The sequence below is a fragment of the Prionailurus bengalensis genome, chromosome C2, assembly GCF_016509475.1.
Source record: "Prionailurus bengalensis isolate Pbe53 chromosome C2, Fcat_Pben_1.1_paternal_pri, whole genome shotgun sequence".
NCBI classification, from domain to species: domain Eukaryota; kingdom Metazoa; phylum Chordata; class Mammalia; order Carnivora; family Felidae; genus Prionailurus; species Prionailurus bengalensis.
The window spans coordinates 157,650,030-157,669,357 of NC_057350.1; the positions used below are offsets into that span (position 1 = coordinate 157,650,030).

A 19,328-nucleotide genomic window follows, 5' to 3' on the forward strand; every position below is an offset into this window, starting at 1 on the left:
CTGCCGGGGTGGGGGTGGGGGTGGGGGCAGAGGAGCAGGGCTGCATCCCACTCCCTGCACCTGCGCTCTCCAGGGTTTCGCTGGAAATAAACACTCAGTGGGCTGGCCCCAGACCTGAATCAGCCAGGGCCCAGGGAGTGCCCCCAGTCCTAGAGCACTGCCTTGGCCAGAGATCACAGAGCAGAAGGGTCTGGCAAAGAACAGTGAGTGCAGATGTCTACGCATCAACCTGGAATTCACTTCCCGGCTTCCAGCTGCTCTAGTGACCTGACCGTGTCTTGTCCGAGACGCTCCCCTGCTTGGTGAAAAAGGCGGGTTGTATTTTCTCGAGGAAGACGCGGACGCAGCAGGTGTTGGCTGGAACGGGAGCAAGGATTCTATCCAGTGTTCATGAAAGGAGGGCTTAATTACTCATTGTATCGACCCCACAGAGTTGTTAGAACAAAATCACAAGGGTAAAAAGAGTAACCAGAGGCAAAATCCATTAAGATCAGATACGCCACTGTCTTATTACCTTATGGTTCAGACACCTTCCAGAAGGGGATGTCCACAGAGAGTCATCAGGGGGATCCAGGTAAGTGTCCATTTCAAAAAATGGGGCTGAGATCCTAACTAGGTGTTCAAACTTAACATCACAACAAGGGGACAAAGTGACCTCATGGACATCTTGACATGGCGCTCTGAGAAGGACACAGCCCCTTTGTCACGTCCATGCCAAAAATGTTTTACTGAATCTAGTCAGTGAGGGGAAGTCTACAAGACAACTGGCCCGAACTCAGAAATGTCCACGTCACGAGAAAGAGAGAGAGGGAAAACAAGACTTAGGAATAGTGACAGAGGAAAGAAGAAAAAAGGGACATTAGAACTAAATGCGATGTGTGGTCATGGATCGGAAACTGGACTGAAAAAAAGTTAAGGGGTGGCTGGGTGGCTCAGTCGGTTACGCATCTGACTCGGGCTCGGGGCATGACCTCGTGGTTCGTGAGTTCAAATCCCGCATCGGGCTTGCTGCTGTCAGCGTGGAGCCTGCTTCTGATCCTCTGTGTCCCTCTCTCTCTGCCCCTCCCCCACTCCTCTCCCTCAAAAATAAATAAACATTAAAAAAAAAAAAGTTAAGCTATATAGGACATTATTGGATACTTGACTATAGAGTGCATATTAAATAAGATTATATCAATGTTAAATTTCTTAAGTGTGATCATCATATTGTGTTCATATAGGAAGATGTCTTTTTTCTTAAAAGATACATGCTGTAATATTTAGGGGTGACGTGTCAGGATACTGACCACAAAGTCAAATGGTTAAAAAAGGGCAGTTGACTGCGTATACACACACAGACCCAACTGTCAACATTTAGTGAATCCAGGTGAAAGCTACATGGATGTAAATTACACTTTCCTTGCAACATTTTTAGATTTGAAGATTTCCAAAATAAAAAGCTGGGAAAAAAATTTTAAATAAATATGAGGGGCAGGCACCTGGCTGGCTCAGTCGGCCAAGTGTGCAACTCTTGGTCTCAGGGTCATGAGTTCGAGCCCCATGTCAGGCGTGGAGCCCACTTAAAATAAATAAATAATAAATAAAATTCATACGAGGCGGTGCCTGAGTTAACCACATACACGCGGGCATGCATGTATGCACTGACAGGTGTTCTGCTCCCTTCAAAAGCAGGAAAAATCTCTAAGGACCTAACCTACTGAGAACACGGTCCCTACACCTTTGAGCTGACTAAGGACAAATAATTAAATGGTCTTTTTGCGCATTAAGATGGTGGTTTTCCTCTAGTAATCAAGACTAATTAGATCAGAAATACAGTCAGAGCTATGTTGCATCAGGTTGAGCTATGCCTATTCAAGGCATGAGAAGAAAGGGGTGGGGGGAATCTAGGAAGGACCAGCCCACCGTGTGGTACTTAAAGCTACAGAGAGCCTGGAAATCGGTGGCGAATTTACACGGGACCTGATTTATCTGCCTACCACTTTAGCCCCTGCAGGGCAGTGCAGAAAGTACCTTTTTGTCAGTGGAAGAAGGGTGAAGCATTACCTCTGAAGGCCTACCTGTTTCACCTGGATAAACGTCAACGGATAAAGGCTTTTTATGGGCCCAGCAGGACACAGAACGTTCAGAGCGTCCTCCACCGTCTTTAACTGAAAAGAAACAAGACCAGCATTCACTCACTGTCACCTGGTCATCAGAGTGGAGGCTAATGCCATTTGCAAATTATCAAAGACATTACTGGATTGGACCAAATCCCTAAACAGACCTAAACTGTTAAAATTCCGCTCAATGCTGACCCCCAGTTGCCTTCAATCATCGCTATCCATCCCCTAACTCTCGACGAAAAATACCTCACGGTGGTCGTAAAGCGTGTCAAGCACATCTATTCGCAAATACAACCTCTATACAAAAGGCCCTTCAAATGAATGAAAACCAAGGCTCGGAGGCTGCCTCCTCTCTAAAGCCTTCCCCAGCATCCCGGAGGGAAGTAACCAGGACTGCACCTTCCTCTGAACTTGACTGTGGCCTATTTTCCACGCCTGCATCACGTACCAGCCGCTTACCTTTGCCGTCCTCGCCGTTGTGTCAGCTCCTTAAGGGCAGAGTCTGTGTGGTGCTCACCCGATACCCAGCACATAGTAGACACTCAATAAATGCTTACTACATTTGGTCCAGACGATTGTGTACTCTCACAACCCAGGAGGCTTATTCCAAGGTAGCAACAGGATGATGGCAGCTACCGATCGCTGAGTGCCTGCCGAAGCCCAGGTGAGCGCACCTTGCTTGCACACCCCAGGGAATCCTTACAACCGCCGGGTGGGGCAGCCATCACCGTCCCCAGGTCAGGGATGAGGAAACAGGTTCTCAGAGAGCCTCACAGGAGCAACGGCAGAGCCAAGGTCTGCAGTTAGGTTTGGCTCTGAACCTAGTACTTCCCGCGACTGACACTGGTTAGAAATTTTATGGACACTTTTGCAGGGATACCTTGCTGATGTGTAACATAAGGGAAAACCAAACCTTAAGTACAATTCCATCAGTTCAGCTACTCACATGGACGCTTTTCTATGTGGACAACTAAAGAAATTCCACTCACGGTAAACGGTTTATTCCATAAACCATGTCCTACATCAACTGAATTCAGTTGCGTGCTAATTTGCTGTCTGAAACTGTAAACATTTAGTTCATAAGGAAAAGCTATTTCTACTCACACAATTCTCCTTCATGGCAAACAGAATGTATTTTTGGTACTATGCTAGTTTTGTTTTGTTTTGTTTTAGCAATGTTGCTGTATTAAATATTTGTACCTATTTTCTGTTGCAGAAAAATACATTTCTCGCAGCTCCAAAACAAATCAACCTCCTCAAGTAGCCAGCAGCAAGGAGAAAAATAGAAGATACTCCGTTTACAAGTGTGATTCAAGTCTGATCAAAACTAAAGAAAGATTCCTATCACGCAGAGAGACCACATTCTTTGTAGAATGTAACACACGTATCTGACGCTAGGTGGAAAATGTCGCAGGAGCTCAACCAATCACAGTATCAAAGGGCTTCACGAACGGAAAAATTATACAATCGTGTTTGGCATTTTGGTTAAAGATAAAAACTTACACTATTTTAGAATGTCAAGATTCTTAAGAAATGTGTAACTGCTTGTGGTTTTTTTTGTTTTTTTTTTTTTCTCTTGTGAGTTAACAGATGTAGGAGTTAGGGATTATAAAAGGGGAAATCCTGAAGACACAGATGGTCAAAACAAATTGATTTTGGCTTACGTCACTCCCGGCAATGAAATGAAATCTCCCTTCTTTTTCTCTTTCCTAGAATAAAATGTCTTCAACTCCTTTTTATGATTAATTTCTAGCCACTTTCCCCCTTGCTGTCCCATTTACCAAATAAACCAGAGCCCAAAACTCAGTACATGATTTTGAGATGGAGGGAAGCACACTACCTGTGCAAAGATCTATGACAATGCCTGTGGCTTTGGAGAACTCTCTAAAAAAACGCAAATTATGGAAAAAGAACCTCACCAAGCATAACAAGGTGGCATGTTATTCCCGCAAAGGTCCTGAAGTTGCTTTGGATGACTGGTAATTGAACCAAAATGACCTGAATGATGTACAAACGTCCACCCACTCCTGCTCACGCCCTATGTGCTCACCCCGTCAATATGACACATGCACGTCCCCATTTTCCCAGAAACATCACCTACCCCATCAGTCTCAGAGAAAACCAATTCACAGAAAGATAGAACCAATTCCCCAGCGTGACACTTTCACTCACAACTGCTAAATTCCACCCCCTCACTCCCAACAGTTCTGTTATTTTCTTTCTTACCTTTTGCAGAGCAACTTTTCCATATGCAAACTTGGGTGTAGATGGAGGGATAAAACCTTCTGGTACTTTTTCAAACTAGAAACCAGAGTGGAGAAAGAAAAAAAAAAAAAAAGAAAAAAGAAAAGCTGTTAAACCCCCAGAAACGTAGCTATACAATTCAGTTTTCAAAAGGAGGCTCAAAGACTCCAACAACAGTGCGGGTGATTTTTGGAAAGGCAAAGGAACAAAAGGTTTCCCCCGCCAGACAGGGTTTGGTAAAGCTTTTGGTTCCGTGTGTGTGTGCATGTCTGTGTAGGTCTGCATTGCAAACTCCAGGAATCATTCAAATAATTATAGAAGCAAAGACTTCAAAGCAGAGAGCAAAAACAAGGAGAGAGAACGAGGGGATGGCAGAAGGCTGGAGTTGGGGGGAGAAAAGGAAAAAGGCCCAGGCCAAACAGAATCTTGAAGGGAGGCAGCTGTAAGGAAGGAAAAGTATGACTCGCAGGTTGAATCTTACTGATAGATTAAAGTTTGATATCAGTGTTAAATTTCCTGTGGTTATGTAAGAGCATATTCCTACCTCTTATGAAACACACACTGAAGCATTTAGGGGTCAAGGTAAAGTATTTAAAGGTTACTGCATGTAACCCTCCAGTGGTTGAGAAAACCCAAGGGGGCAGTGAGGGGAAAATGATGAAGCACAGAGAGTGAGATGTCGACCTGGGTAAATCTGGGTGTGGAACACTCGAGCGCTGGATGTACTACTTTTATTCTCGAGACTTCTCTGTAAGTTTGAAAGTTTTCTTAAATAAAAGCCAAAAACTGAAAGAAAAATAGAACCTTACTGTACACTAAGCGCGCGCACACACACACACACACACACTCAAATTAGAGTTAGAAGATGTAGGTGCCAAGTCTTAGAAGTCTGTGTCCACCTCCGAGCAGACGGCGCTATGATCTCGCAGGCTCCCCACACTTCTTTCCTCCTCCATTCTTCTCTTCCTCCCTTCCTTTCCTTCGGTTTCCACCTTTTAAAATTATTTTTATTATTAAGTTTTTTAATTTTTAAGGTTTATTTTTGAGAGAGAGGCAGAGTGCGAGTGGGGGAGGGGCAGAGAGAGAGGGAGACACAGCATCCGAAGCGGGCTCCAGGCCCCGACCTGTCAGCACAGAGCCCGACGAGGGGCTCGAACCCACGGACCACGAGATCGTGACCCGAGCCGAAGTCGGACGCTTAACCGACTGAGCCACCCAGGCGCTCCTCGGTTTCCATTTTTTAAAGCACTTAGAAAGGAAGACAACAGACTGCTGTAATGAAAAGCAATAGTTTCCTGACTATTCTCTTTGTGCTATTCTTCAGAGGAAACCATTTTAAATCCATTTAATTTTTCCATTTTTGCATCTTTTAGTTTCTATAGTTATACTTATCTGCTATTTCTTATTTCATCCCTTGAACACATCATTGATTTCTTTAATACATGAGAATTTAGCCCACGTGTACGGTTCTGGCTATCTCTCTTTCTTGCCAACATGGTTATATCAGCATTTCTCTACTGGTTACCTTTGTAGCTTGAAATACTATACCTCTATTTCTTAGTTCCATCAATTAAGATGATCTTTTGTGTCCATACTTTTTTTTTTTTTTTGTAATTTTTTGTTTTAACGTTTATTTATTTTTGGGACAGAGAGAGACAGAGCATGAACGGGGGAGGGGCGGAGAGAGAGGGAGACACAGAATCGGAAACAGGCTCCAGGCGCTGAGCCATCAGCCCAGAGCCCGACGCGGGGCTCGAACTCACGGACCGTGAGATCGTGACCTGCGCTGAAGTTGGACGCTTAACCGACTGAGCCACCCAGGCGCCCCTGTGTCCATACTTTTTAAGATAAGTCTATTTGCACCCTTTCCTGAGCTCTCTTCCCTACTCCCACCCCCAAATTATCAGTTATACTTTTACACTGTCAAGGTTAAAAAGTCTGTCCTGTACCCATACACCTTCCCACCACCTGTATAGTGACTCTAAATTCAAAATCAATCAAAAGTGCTCACATGATTATAATTATATAAATATTACTGTCTGCAAAGCTAAGTAGTATGTATCATGATGAATGTTCTGTGTTCTTCAGCTTTTTGTGTTCTTCTCCTTCCCCTGGGGTTTCTAATTGCCTTTCTCTTTTCCTGTCTGCCTTTAGGATAGGAAGGGAAATTTTTTGAATTTTTGAATGTCTGAAAATGGCATATTAAGTCGATAATTTGGATGAGTATAGAATTCTATACTGAAAATCATCTTCCCTTAGAAGGCAAGATTTGCCCCCCCATATCATCCGGTGTGAGTCACCGGATGATTCTTGTTCTTTCAAAGGTGACTGGCTTTTTCTCTCTAGAAGCTTGTAAGTGCTTTATTCTCTATGTTTTCATTTTTTTCCAAGGATGTGTTTGGGTTTGTGTGTTTTTTACATTTATTATTCTGGGCAACTCAAATATCCTTTTTGGTTTTAGAAGAAAATTCTGTATTTGTTTTAATATTTTCTTTTCTTCATCTTTTCCCCTTAAAAGTAAGTTAGACGTCCTAGATTGTTCCTCTGTATCTCTCATCTTTTCTCTACTTCGATCTGTCTTCTGGTTCTAATTTCTAGGAGATTATCTTTTTATTTTGGGGAAGCCTTCTTTGTTCTTTAATTGCTCCTTTTTCAAAGTATCCCATTCTTATAGTGTGAAAGCAACATCTTTCCAAATGTCTCTAAAAGATATAAATTTGAGAGGGTCTGCTCGGCTTTGCTTAAGATCTCTCATTTCTGTCCTGAATTATCTGTTGCCTTGAGGTTATTTTTCTGTCTACTTCATTTTGGTCTTTCTCTTTTCCTGTACAGGTTTTATGGATGTCTTCAAACATCCGGCCACCCTTGGCCATCCATTCTTATTTCATGGTAATGCAAATGAATGCACCAGCATTTGCATAACCATCTTCTCTAAGCCAATCCTGCTCTGTGTACAACAGCAAGGTTTGTTCGGTGGGGAACTGTTTTAGGGTGATTTGGGAGGGAGTCAGACATGATATGTAAGGTTTTTGCTCTCAGGCTGCACGCTTTTTTTTTTTAATTCTAATTTTCTGACTATTAAAAAGATGCTTCCCTGACGGACAGTCCATTTGAAAGAAGGGTGGCAAAGTGGAGGACCTGATGGGAAATATGCAGTTCCATTAGCCTTCCCATTTTCAGCTGTTTCATTCTGTCTTTTGTCACATCTGCGTTTCCAGGACCCTGGTTCTCTAGGGTTCTTTAAGAGTAATCTACTCCCTGTTAACCTGTTTCTTTAAAAAAAAAATTTTTTTTAATGTTTATTTATTTTTGAGAGAGAGACAGAGCATGAGTGGAGGAGGGGCAGACAGAGAGGGAGACACAGAATGCGAAGCAGGCTCCAGGCTCCGAGCCATCGGCACAGAGCCCGACGCGGGGCTTGAACTCACGAACCGCGAGATCATGACCTGAGCCGGAGTCGGATGCTTAACCGACAGAGCCACCCAGGCGCCCCTGTTAACCTGTTTCAATAATCCCCTTTCACACTCCCTGGGGACCTAGACTTCCTCATGCTACTTCCTTAGTCACCTACATCTATTTTTGTTACCCAGAAATTTTTTGAAATCTCTTATGCATGGATAGTGCCCCTCTTGATGGCTTCATTTAAAAAAATACCATTTTTAATCATTTAATAACATTTTGAAAGGCAGAAGAGATAAGTATGTGGTCAGCCATCCATCTTGAACTGTATTTCTAGTATTCAATGAATTGATAGTTCTGTGACATTTTTAAAGATTAAAAAATTTTTCTTAATGTTTATTTATTTTTGAAAGAGAGAGAGTGTGAGCAGGGAAGGGGAAGAGAGAGAGGGGGACAGAGGATGCGAAGCGGGCTCTGTGCTGACAGCAGTGAGCCTGACGTGGGGCTCGAACTCACGAACCGTGAGATCATGGCCTGAGCCAAAGTCAGACGCTCGACTGACTGGGCCACCCAGGCACCCCTCTGTGACATTTTTAAAAGAGCACATTAAAGGGGTGCCTGGGTGGCTCAGTCGGTTGAGCATCCAACTCTTGATTTCACCTCAGGACATGATCCCAGGGTCACGGGATCAAGCCCCGCATCAAGGCTCTGTGCTGAGCACGGAGGCTGCTTAAGATTCTCTCTCTCCCTCCCCCTGCCCCTCTTCTCAGCTGGCGCTCGCTCGCTCTCTCTCTCTCTCTCTCTCTCTCTCTCTCAAATAAACACAATGAGGAGCACCTGGGTGGCTCAGTCAGTTAAGTATCTGACTTCAATGAATTTGAGTCCCACATCAGTGAGCCTGAGCCCTGCTTCGGGTGAGCTCCGCTTCCCTCACTCCCTTTTCTCTCTGCCCCTCACTCACTTGCGCCCTCTCTCTCTCTCTTAAAATAAAATAAAATAAAATAAAATAAAATAAAATAAAATAAAATAAGCACATTAAAACGATCTTCATGATTCACATTAAAATGAATGTGAGGCCAAGTAGTTGTATCTGTGGATCTCAGACAGACAAGATGGGAAATCTCTCTTCCCAGCCTCCCTGACAGTCCTAAACCACACTCATTGTCCCGGGGCAGTCTCCCTGCCTCTCCCTCCAGCCCACACTCTGGCCAATAGAAGCAGCAAACACAAATCCACAGAGGGGAACTGAGAGTCGTCTAATTTGTTTGCTAAGGTCCCCTATTCACCTGCACATAGTAGTGACCATGTCGTATCTAACTCCGAAAGTCAAGGTGGAGCCCAGCGTCCAGTGTGAGCAGGGCTGCAATCTCCTCTATCACACTGGAAGAAAAAATCGCGGCACAGGCAGCTTTCCTTAGCCTACACTGAGCTCACAGGGATGGAATGCTTCTGTACTAGTTTGGTCGTCTCCCTTGCTATGCACAAAGGCCCTTACAGTCCGTTACTGTATTTCCTTTTTAGAGGTGAGACTGCTGAACTTGCTGAAGAGAATCACAGGGCAAAGGAATGAGCTGGGATCTTGACCCCAAGTCGAGTGTTGTTTCTATTGTTCCACCTCACCTCCTTTATTGTACAAGAGACAGTGTCTCCTATTAATTAAACATAATTCCAGAGACAGAAACACCCCATGATACCTTTTCTCTTCCAGTTTTCCTCTTGGACCCTCTCCTTATGCACATATGCCATGAAAGATTAGAGACTGTTTTCTAATTTGCTACTGCTACTTACCCAAAGTACTTTTGGCATGTCTAAATACTGACAATAATTTTATTTATTGCATAATATATTCAATGTTTATTTTTCAGAGGGGGGGGGGGCAGAGAGAGAGGGAGACACAGAATCGGAAGCAGGCTCCAGGCTCTGAGCCGTCAGCACTGAGCCCGAAGCGGGGCTCGAACTCACAAACCGCGAGATCATGACCTGAGCCCGGGTCGGACACTTAACCGACGGAGCCACCCGGATGCCCCTACTGCATATTACATCCAAATGGATACGACCATTCTTTCGGTATTAGGATTTAGATAGTTTCCAATTCTTGATATTACAGATAGTGTTACAGTGAACTTTATGTCTATAGCATCATCTTCGTTAAAAAAAAATATTTTCAATAAAGCACCAAGTGAAGAGTTACTAGGTCAAATGATATAAGCATTTTATATGAGTCTTAATAGAGCATATGCCAAAGTTTTCACCAAATGTCTATACGTGTTTACATCTTCCACCCAACTGTCGATCTGGATGTTGGTTTTTTTAAATCAGTGGTAAGAGCTCATCATAATGTTGATATTAAGTCTCCATCTGTCTATCCCATTTGCCCCAAATCTTCCGTCTTTTCTTTTCAACAAGCTTAGTGATTTTTCACTGATTATCTTATAGTAAAATCCTAATCTTGTATCAAACGAATTTAATGTTTCAGAAAAGGATAAATATTCCAAAACACTATTTCAGAACCTTAATTTATTTTTCTGTCATAATCTGTGCTTTAATCAGAGTTTTCATACTGGTCATAAATGTTGCTTCTTATCCTGCCTATTTAGCTGGACAAATTTAACATCAGAAGCTGCTCTTGTCCCAGTCAAATCCAATAGATTCAATGGCGACCAACCTCTCTTTCCCCAAGATCTCTAACGTTTTCATTCGTTCTTCTAACAAATTCTTATTAAGAAAGGACTTTGTGTCAGGTCCTACGCTTGGCACTGGGGATATAAACAGCCTAATCCAGACTGTGAAAAATGTGCGTAAACAAATGGCACCAATGCACTATGGGAAATAGCACGTTCAAGATGTCCACACTGCAAGGCGGTAGAAGAAGTTAAAACGCGACTAACTGCAGAGCCAGGTCAAAGGCAACGTCCCAGAGAAGGTAACTGAAGTGTGTTCTCATTTTCCAGATGGGTGAAGGCGAGGGAACATTATGTGCAGAGGCTGGGAGATATCAACAGTACTGTCCTATTCACGGAATCTTATGCACCTTCATTTTCAGGCCGGAGAGTCAGGTACAAGAAGGGGAGAATTGCAAAATGCAGCTTGAGGAAAATAGGAGGCCAAGTCACGGAAGGCATCTTGACCAGATCGGCGTTTTAGAGAAATCACTCTGAAAGACAAACCAGAAAAGCCAACTCTGCAGGAAAAGGAAAACACTAGAACCACAAGAGTGCAGGCAATGCTTTAGAAGTCTCACATTTGTTATGAAATAGTCACTTCGTTAGCCCTAATTATCAGACATAAAACACTGTGTTTCCACCAGCACCGCAAGAGACAGCTTGTGTCCACCCACCGAGCTAATGTCATTCCATCCATAAACCAAGAAGAACAATCAATCAGCCGGTGTAGACTGGTCCTCAGTCAAGTTTCAGACTTCATTAAGCTCTGCAATAGTAAAAGTCACCTTGGCCATTTTCACATCCCCGGTCCCCACCCCGCCCCGGCGTCCACCTCAGGGAACCCTAATATTTGCTCCAGTTATCAAGGTCTGCAATGTACAACTTGATTAATTTCTGTAATAATGGCCCATCACCAAAAAGCCAGCTGGACTTTTATCTTTGATAGAATCCTTAGGAAGAACTGTAACAAGACTAGAAAGCGGGTCTTAAATTCATGCAAAAGCGTACAAAAATAAATTCACCACGGCCCCTCTCAGGAATTGGTAGGGAGGAGGAGGGCGCTGCCCTACAGTCTCATGGTTCATACTCGAGGTCAAAGTGTTAACCATGTCTGGTTGAGCTTTACCCACAGCAAAGAGAGTATTTTAGAAAATGCAAATGTCATGAGCTTTGTCATACCTTGAAGAGTCCCATGCCAAAGGCCACCTGGAGCCTTCATCCCCGAGCACAGGCTTCTGCAGCCTGACGGGAAATTATCCACCCTGGGCATCCACATCAGTGAAAGACATTGTCCGTCGACACCCAGCTTACTCTTGAAATGGATTAAAGAAGAGACAGCTCTAGGGGGGGGGGGTTTATGCTCCCATTCTTTTCCTCAGTGCGAGCAAACCAGCTGACTGAAAGTCTACAAAGTCTCGTAAGACAGATCCCACTTTTAAAGCAGTTCTTTTCTCTTTTCCAAACCTGAAATACCGAAAAGAAGAAGACGGAAAAAAGGACCACGGGGTAAGCTATGATCTATCATAAGCTATTGAATTATACTAATTTCTGGAGACTGTCTCCTTCACGGGTTCATCTTACTGTGCCCTCTGGTGAAACACTGGGACCCCCTGGGTTTGTCTCCGCTTGGCCCACTGCCCTTCTCGCTCAGCTCTCCATCGGCCGTCTCAGCCTCCCCTGGACTTTAGCCTCCCCTTCCACCGATGACCTGTCCTAATGACTGCTTCTTGGAGCTTCTCCCTCTTAAGTGAGGCACTTGCCGGATAGACACCTCCACTCGGATGTCCCCCAAGGCCTCTGGAGCTGAACAAACCCAGAGCAGAGCTTTCTTCCCCTTTCCCCTTCCTGGCCCGTCCCTTCCCTGCAGTCCTCCATGGTTGTTGCTGACCACAACACCCATCTGGTTATCCGACCAAAAGCTGTAAACCGAGACAAATCAGTGCCTCCTCACGCTTCCTCACACCTGCACGCGGGCAGTCACCGAATCCGACCGATTTTACCCCCGAAACATTTTTCAAATCTATTGCTTCCTCTCCATGCCCCGCCGCCCCCACCACCATCTCATTTCTAGGTTATGTCAGCAGCCTCCTGGCTCATCTCCTGCATCCGGAAATGTCCCCAGGGAGGGTCCCAGCAGTGTGTTCACATGGTCACGGGTTTTCGTAAAATTTGCAGAAGTCATCGAATTTAACCGCCACAGGCTAAGACCCTTGTCTCTTTCTGCGCCAGCTGCCTTGTGTCACAAGTCAGGAGGCTTTGGGGTTCGCCACAGGCACCTCTGGGATTCACCCCAGGGAGAGCTGAGGTGGGGTTTATTTAATTTGGGTGTTGGATACATCTACGTAGTTCGTTGTCACTTCCGTGGCTGGATACACTATCACTAACAGATCATTCCCCACACCCAACAGGCCGACTCACGTGCACATCACTTGGTGCCCTGAGGCATCCAGCCTCAGAAGTACAGGGTTGTAGAAGAGACACAGGGTTTCAAATGTCTGGGGCCAGGACCTGTCTGTAGAAATTTCTCCAAATTCTCAAGCTCATATATGAAAGAACTGGAGAGAGATTGCCTCAATTTTGATAATACTCTTAAATATGTATATAACATTATCAGAAACAAAATGTGAAACTTTTTGTTTTCTAAACTCTCAGTATGTGAGAATGAAAACTGGTGCAGCCACTCTGGAAAACAGGATGGAGGTTCCTCAAAAAATTAAAAATAGAACTACCCTACGACCCAGCAATTGCACTACTAGGCATTTATCCACGGGATACAGGTGTGCTGTTTCGAAGGGACACATGCACCCCCATGTTGATAGCAGCACTATCAGCAATAGCCAAAGTCTGGAAAGAGCCCAAATGTCCATCGATGGATGAACGGATAAAGAAGATGTGGTATATATATACAGTGGAGTATTACTCGGCAATCAGAAAGAATGAAATCTTGCCATTTGCAACTACGTGGATGGAACTGGAGGGTATGATGCTAAGTGAAATTAGTCAGAGAAGACAAAAATCAAATGACTTCATTCATATGAGGACTTTAAGAGACAAAACAGATAAACATAAGGGAAGAGAAAAAAATAATATAAACACAGGGAGGGGGACAAAACAGAAGAGACTCAAATATGGAGAACAAACTGAGGGTTACTGGAGGGGTTGTGGGAGGAGGGATGGGCTCAATGGGTAAGGGGCACTAAGGAATCTACTCCTGAAATCACTGTTGCACTATATGCTAACTAGCTTGGATGTAAATTTTAAAAAATAAAAAAAATAAGATTAAAATAAAACGCTCAGTACATTCTAAAAAACAAATTTCAATAAGCCACGCTAAAGAGAAAGATTTCCATTCTCTCTCTAGAGAAAAAGAGTACAAACAAAACAGAGACAAAAACCAAAAGGATAGCAGATGTGTTTCAGTTAATAAATTCAAAGTATGCTTTGGAATTTTGTGACGTTTGCGATTATTTTAATCCTTAAAAATTTTAAATTTGTCATGTTTTTTTTTTACTCATTTAAATACACTTTTGGGGCACCTGGCTGGCTTGGCTGGGGGAGCACGTGACTCTTGATCTTGGGGTTGTGAGTTTGAGCCCCATGTCAGGTGTAGAGATTACTAAAAAATAATACATTTTAAAAAATACACATTCATTTTTGTTGCCTTATCCAATACCCTTTGTGACATTCGTATCTGACTATATCGCTTTCTTCACATTCCTTAAGAGGGCATAGGCAATAGCATTAATGTTCTTGGTGATAATATCACCTGTCCATTAAGGAGAGACTGTAGTAGCCATAGCTTACAATGGAGAGAGATCAGGGAGCCAAAAGGGAACTGGAGATTGTTAAAAGTCCAGTTGACTGGAACACAGGTCCCCCTTCCAGCCAGGCCACTGAAATGCACGGTGCATGTTTGCAAAGTGCCAGAGTGTGACAGTCAGAATGGTCCTAGCCGTCCTGGCCAGGTGGTCTGTAGAGCAGGGGCCCTTGAACTGCAGCAGAGAGGGGACTGGCGGGTGATGGTGAACGGCTCTAGCAACCATCAGCCAGAAGAGCCAGGGAGAGTCAGGAACAGTGTGGGGGGAGCGTTGCTGGGGTGGAGGGAGGGGCAGAAAGAGGGAGCTAGAAATATAGGAGAATAAAAATGTGAGATCAAATATAAGGTGATGTTTTACATAAAAAAGCACAGTAAATATGTTTTAATATTCGACGATAAGGCATCAAGAGCTCATGATTTCGGAAAGAAAACTATTCTAAAAGTAAACCCACCAGCAACGCCACTGCTGGGTAAATAACCGAAGGGACGGGAAGCAGACTTGAGCAGATACCAGTGCCCTGATGCCCCAGGTAGTATTATTCAAAACAGCCAAAAGATGGGGCGCCTGGGTGGCTCAGTCAATTACGCATGGGACTCTCGGTTTCAGCTCAGGTCATGATATCTCAGAGTTCCTGAGTTCGAGCCCTGCATCGGGCTCTGCACTGCCGGTGGAGCTTGCTTGGGAGTCTCTCTCTCCTCAGCGCCCCTCCCCTACTCGTGCCCACGCATGCGCACACGCACTGTCTCTCCTTCTCTCTCAAAATAAATAAACTTTAAAAAAAAAACAGCCAAAAAAAAGGTGTGGGGGAGACGCCTGGGTGGCTCAGTCAGTTGGGCGTCTGACTTTGGCTCAGGTCATGATCTTGCGGTGAGTTTGAGCCCGCATCAGGCTCTGTGCTATCAGCTCAGAGCCTGGAGCCTGCTTTGGATTCTGTGTCTCCCTCTCTCTCTGCCCCTCCCCTGCTCACACTCTGTCTCTGTCTGTCTGTCTCTCTCTCTCTCAAAAATAAATAAATAAATAGCCAAAAGATGGAAAACAACCCACATGTCCAGCAAGAGACAAATGAGATGAACAGTTAAACAACATGTGGTCTATCCATGCATGGAATATTACTTAGCCAGAAAAAGGAGTGAAGTTCTAATACATGTTACAACATGGAGGAACCATGAAAAAATTATGGTAAGTGAAATAAGTCAGACACAAAAGGAAAATATTGTATGGTTCCATTTCTATGAAATATCGAGGACAGGCAACCTTACAGAGGCTGAAAGTAGAGGTTACAGCAGCTGTGAGGAGAGGACACTGGTGATTCTTCCTTTTTTTTTTTTTAATTTTTAATGTTTATTTTTGAGAGACAGAGCGTGAGTGGGGGAGGGGCAGAGAGAGCTCATTTGAGGCAGGCTCCAGACTCTGAGCTGTCGGCACAGAGCCCGACACAGGGCTTGAACTCGCAAGCTGGGAGATCATGACCGGTGCCGAGGCTGGATGCCCAACCGAGCCACCCAGGCGCCCCTCTTATTTCTTAATAGTTACAGAGTTTCTGTTTGGGTGATGAAAAGATTTTGAAAATAGACAGTGGTGATGGTTACACAACATTATGAATGTAATTAAAGCCACTGGATCGATCATACACTTAAAAATGGTTAAAATGGCAACCTTTATGTTCTATATACTTTATCGTAATTTTAAAAAGTTAATAATGTAAGATGCCAAAAAACCACTGAATTGTGGACTTTATGTATTTATTTTTTTAAGTGTATTTATTTTGACAGAGAGAGAGAGAGAGAGAGAGAGAGAGAAAGAATGAATGGATGCGGGGGAGGGGCAGAGAGATAACCAGGGTTAAATCTAGGTACTGGGCACATGGGTGTTTGCAATATTATTTTATACACTTAAAATTGTTGGGAGTATTTCATATTTTAAAGACAAATATATCTAATAACTGTATTAAGAAATGAAAGACTCACTTTACGAGTATCTAAAAAAGCAGGATATTTGGGAATAAGCATATTAAGGAATGGACAAGGATTATCTTAAGAAAATTTAAAACAAGACAGACATCAGAAAAGACTTGAAGAGAAGGAGAAGCAACTTTTCTTGGCTAAGACTCCATGTCATAAATTTCACCCCAATTTGATACACAAATTTAATACAAAATGAGTCAAAAAATCAATAGGTTTCCTGGGTTTTTGTTTTGTTTTTTGAAGTTGATAAAATAATACCAAAGCGTATGTGGAAGATGAACTTACAGAGTAGCCAGGGAAATTTTGAAAGACTAAACACGGAAGACAAGTCCTCCCAGGTGATAATAAAACATAGTAAAAATAACAACTGAAACAGTTTGGTGTTGGGAAAGGAGAAAAAAAATTCAGTAACATAAAAGAATCTGAAAACAGACCCAAATACTTTAAGCGGCTGGTAACTTAAGAGATGAATAAAGCTGAATCCCAACCTCACTCCCAACAGCAAAACTAGCAATTCCATGTACATCGATATTTGAACATAAAATGTGACGTCATAAAAATTGTAAGCACCCCACAGGAATTTATTTCTACTACTAGGCTAGGGAAGCAGCCATGAGGGGCGCCTGGGTGGCTCAGTCGGTTGAGTGTCCAATTTCAGCTCAGGTCATGATCTCAGTTTGTGGGTTCGAGCCCCGCGTCGGACTCTGTGCTGACAGCTCAGAGCCTGGAGCCTGCTTTGGATTCTGTGTCTCCCTCTCCCTCCCCCTCCCCTCCCTCTCTTTGCCCCTCCCCCACTCACCACTCACACACTCTCTCTCCTTCAAAAATAAACATTAAAGAAAAATTAAAAAAAAAAAAGAGAGAGAGAGAGAGAGAAGTGAAATATTCGACTATATAATAACTCAGAACTGCTTTTTGCAGGAAAAAAAACACTGAAGAAACCCCCAAACTGGTAAAAATGCCACAACAGAACTCTTGCAAATTACACAGAAAACAAATAGGCAGAGAAACGGGGAAGGAACCCGCACAGGTAGCACACAGAAGAAACACAGGTGGACAATTTGTACATGAAATGCCACGCACATGGCCGCCTCTTCACTGCTGACATTCCGTTTGCATGCTCTTACCCCGGATGTCCCACATGGCTGTCCTATCACCTTGAAGTCTTCACTCCAGCTTTACCTTCTCCAGGAAGCCTTATATATACCAAACAGCCAAAACCATACCTGGCATACAGAGGGAACTTGGCAAACATTTGTGGAATTACTTGTGAACCAACAAACAATGTGGGTCAAGTCAAATAGTGTCTAATACAATTATAATGCCTCATGGGATTTTTTATTTTTTATTAAAAAAATTTTTTTTAACATTTATTTATTTTTGAGACAGAGAAAGACAGAGCATGAACAGGGGAGGGGCAGAGAGAGAGGGAGACACAGAATCCGAAGCAGGCCCCAGGCTCTGAGCTGTCGGCCCAGAGCCCGACACGGGGCTCGAACTCACAGACCGTGAGATCATGACCTGAGCCGAAGTCGGACGCTTAACCGACTGAGCCACCCAGGTGCCCCGTGGGATTTTTTAAAAGAAAGGGTTAAAATACATGAACTCTAAACCTAAGGGAACAAAAATACATGGCCTTAATAAAACATATAAGTCACAAGGGATGTTAAGTGGGCTTAATATGAAATGCGGTGCCGGGTGGCTCAGTTGGTTGAGCGACTGACTTTGGCTCAGGTCATGATCTCGTGGTGTGTGAATTTGAGCCCCACGTCAGGCTCTGTGCCGACAGCTCAGAGCCTGGAGCCTGCTTCGGATTCTGTGTCTCCCTCTCTCTCTGCCCCTCCCCAGCTTGCACTCTGTCTCCCTCTGTTCTCAAAAATAAACGTCAAAAATTCTTAAAAAAAAAAGGTGAACAAATAGATTCTTGTAAAGTAAGACAGTTGAAAATAATCAATGTATATCAAGAATCATAATGAATGAGCATAAATGAATGTACCAATTAGAAGACAAAAAAATGTTTAAACTAGATTTTTCAAAAATCCAGTTATATCTTGTTAACGAGGGACATGTGAAAAAAAAAAGATATTCAAAGGTTGAAATTAAAGTATTGTGAAAGATATAGCAGTAAATATTAACCGAAAAAATGCATTAGTATCAGACAAAAAAAACCTTGAAGGTAAAAAGCATTATTAGAGATACAGGGCTACATACATGATGATACTAAATAAATGATACTGAAAGGTTTCATTCTCAATTTGCATTCCTAATTCTAATACACAATTACAAAGAGAAACACAATCCTTTAACAAATAATAGAATACATGGATAAAAAGCCAGGAAGGATATCAAAGATACCAGCAGCACCATTAATAAGCTTAACCTAAGGAACACGTATATAGATGATATCCAACAATTATAAAACATATAGTACTGAGGCACCTGGGTGGCTCAGTCGGTTAAGCGTCTGACTTCGGCTCAGGTCATGATCTCATGGTTCATGAGTTCAAGCCCTGAGTCAGGCCCTGTGCTGACAGCTCAGAGCCTGGAGCCTGCTTCAGATTCTGTGTCTCCCCCTCTCTCTGCCCCTCTCCTGCTCACATTCTGTCTCTCTCTTAAATATAAACATTAAAAACTTTTAAAAAACATACTTTTTTTAAAAAAATTTTTTATTCTTTTATTTTAGAAAGAGAGCATGCGAGCAGGGGAGAGGGACAGAGGGAGAGACAGAGAGAATCCTAAGCAGGTTCCATGCTCAGTGTGGAGCCCAACATGGCCCTCAATCCCATGACCCTGGGATCATGACCTGAGCAGAAATCAAGAGTTGCTCTAACGACTGAGCCAGCCAGGCACCCCCTAAACATACAGTCTTTTCAAGAACACATGGAACATTGACTCATATTGATACATGCCAGGCTCCAGGACTCGGTTTGACATATTTCAAGGGATTCACATCATACAGACCATGCTCTCTACCCAGAATGCAAATATGTTATAAACCAACAAATTATAAAAATAATTATGTTAATAATTGCTACTTCTGAACGACTTCTGAACATTTCCAGGGCCAAAGAGGAATCCAAACAGGCGTTATGAGAAGCAAACTATAGTAAGTATGTTACATATCAACGCTTAGAAGAA

The 19,328-nt window shown here is 43.3% G+C and overlaps 1 protein-coding gene across 3 annotated transcripts in view; it reads right to left on the minus strand.

Annotated features, from left to right (window-relative positions):
• The window catches only part of GLB1 (galactosidase beta 1), an 87,524-nt gene that overhangs the window by 24,903 nt on the left and 43,293 nt on the right, over positions 1 to 19,328 (minus strand). For all 3 annotated transcript variants that reach the window (XM_043595853.1, XM_043595854.1, XM_043595852.1), the window contains exons 11-12: positions 4,329 to 4,403; positions 2,058 to 2,147 (exon numbers count right to left, since the gene is read on the minus strand). In XM_043595853.1, the coding sequence (XP_043451788.1) occupies positions 2,058 to 2,147; positions 4,329 to 4,403 (165 nt within the window). The remainder of the gene's footprint in view (positions 1 to 2,057; positions 2,148 to 4,328; positions 4,404 to 19,328) is intronic.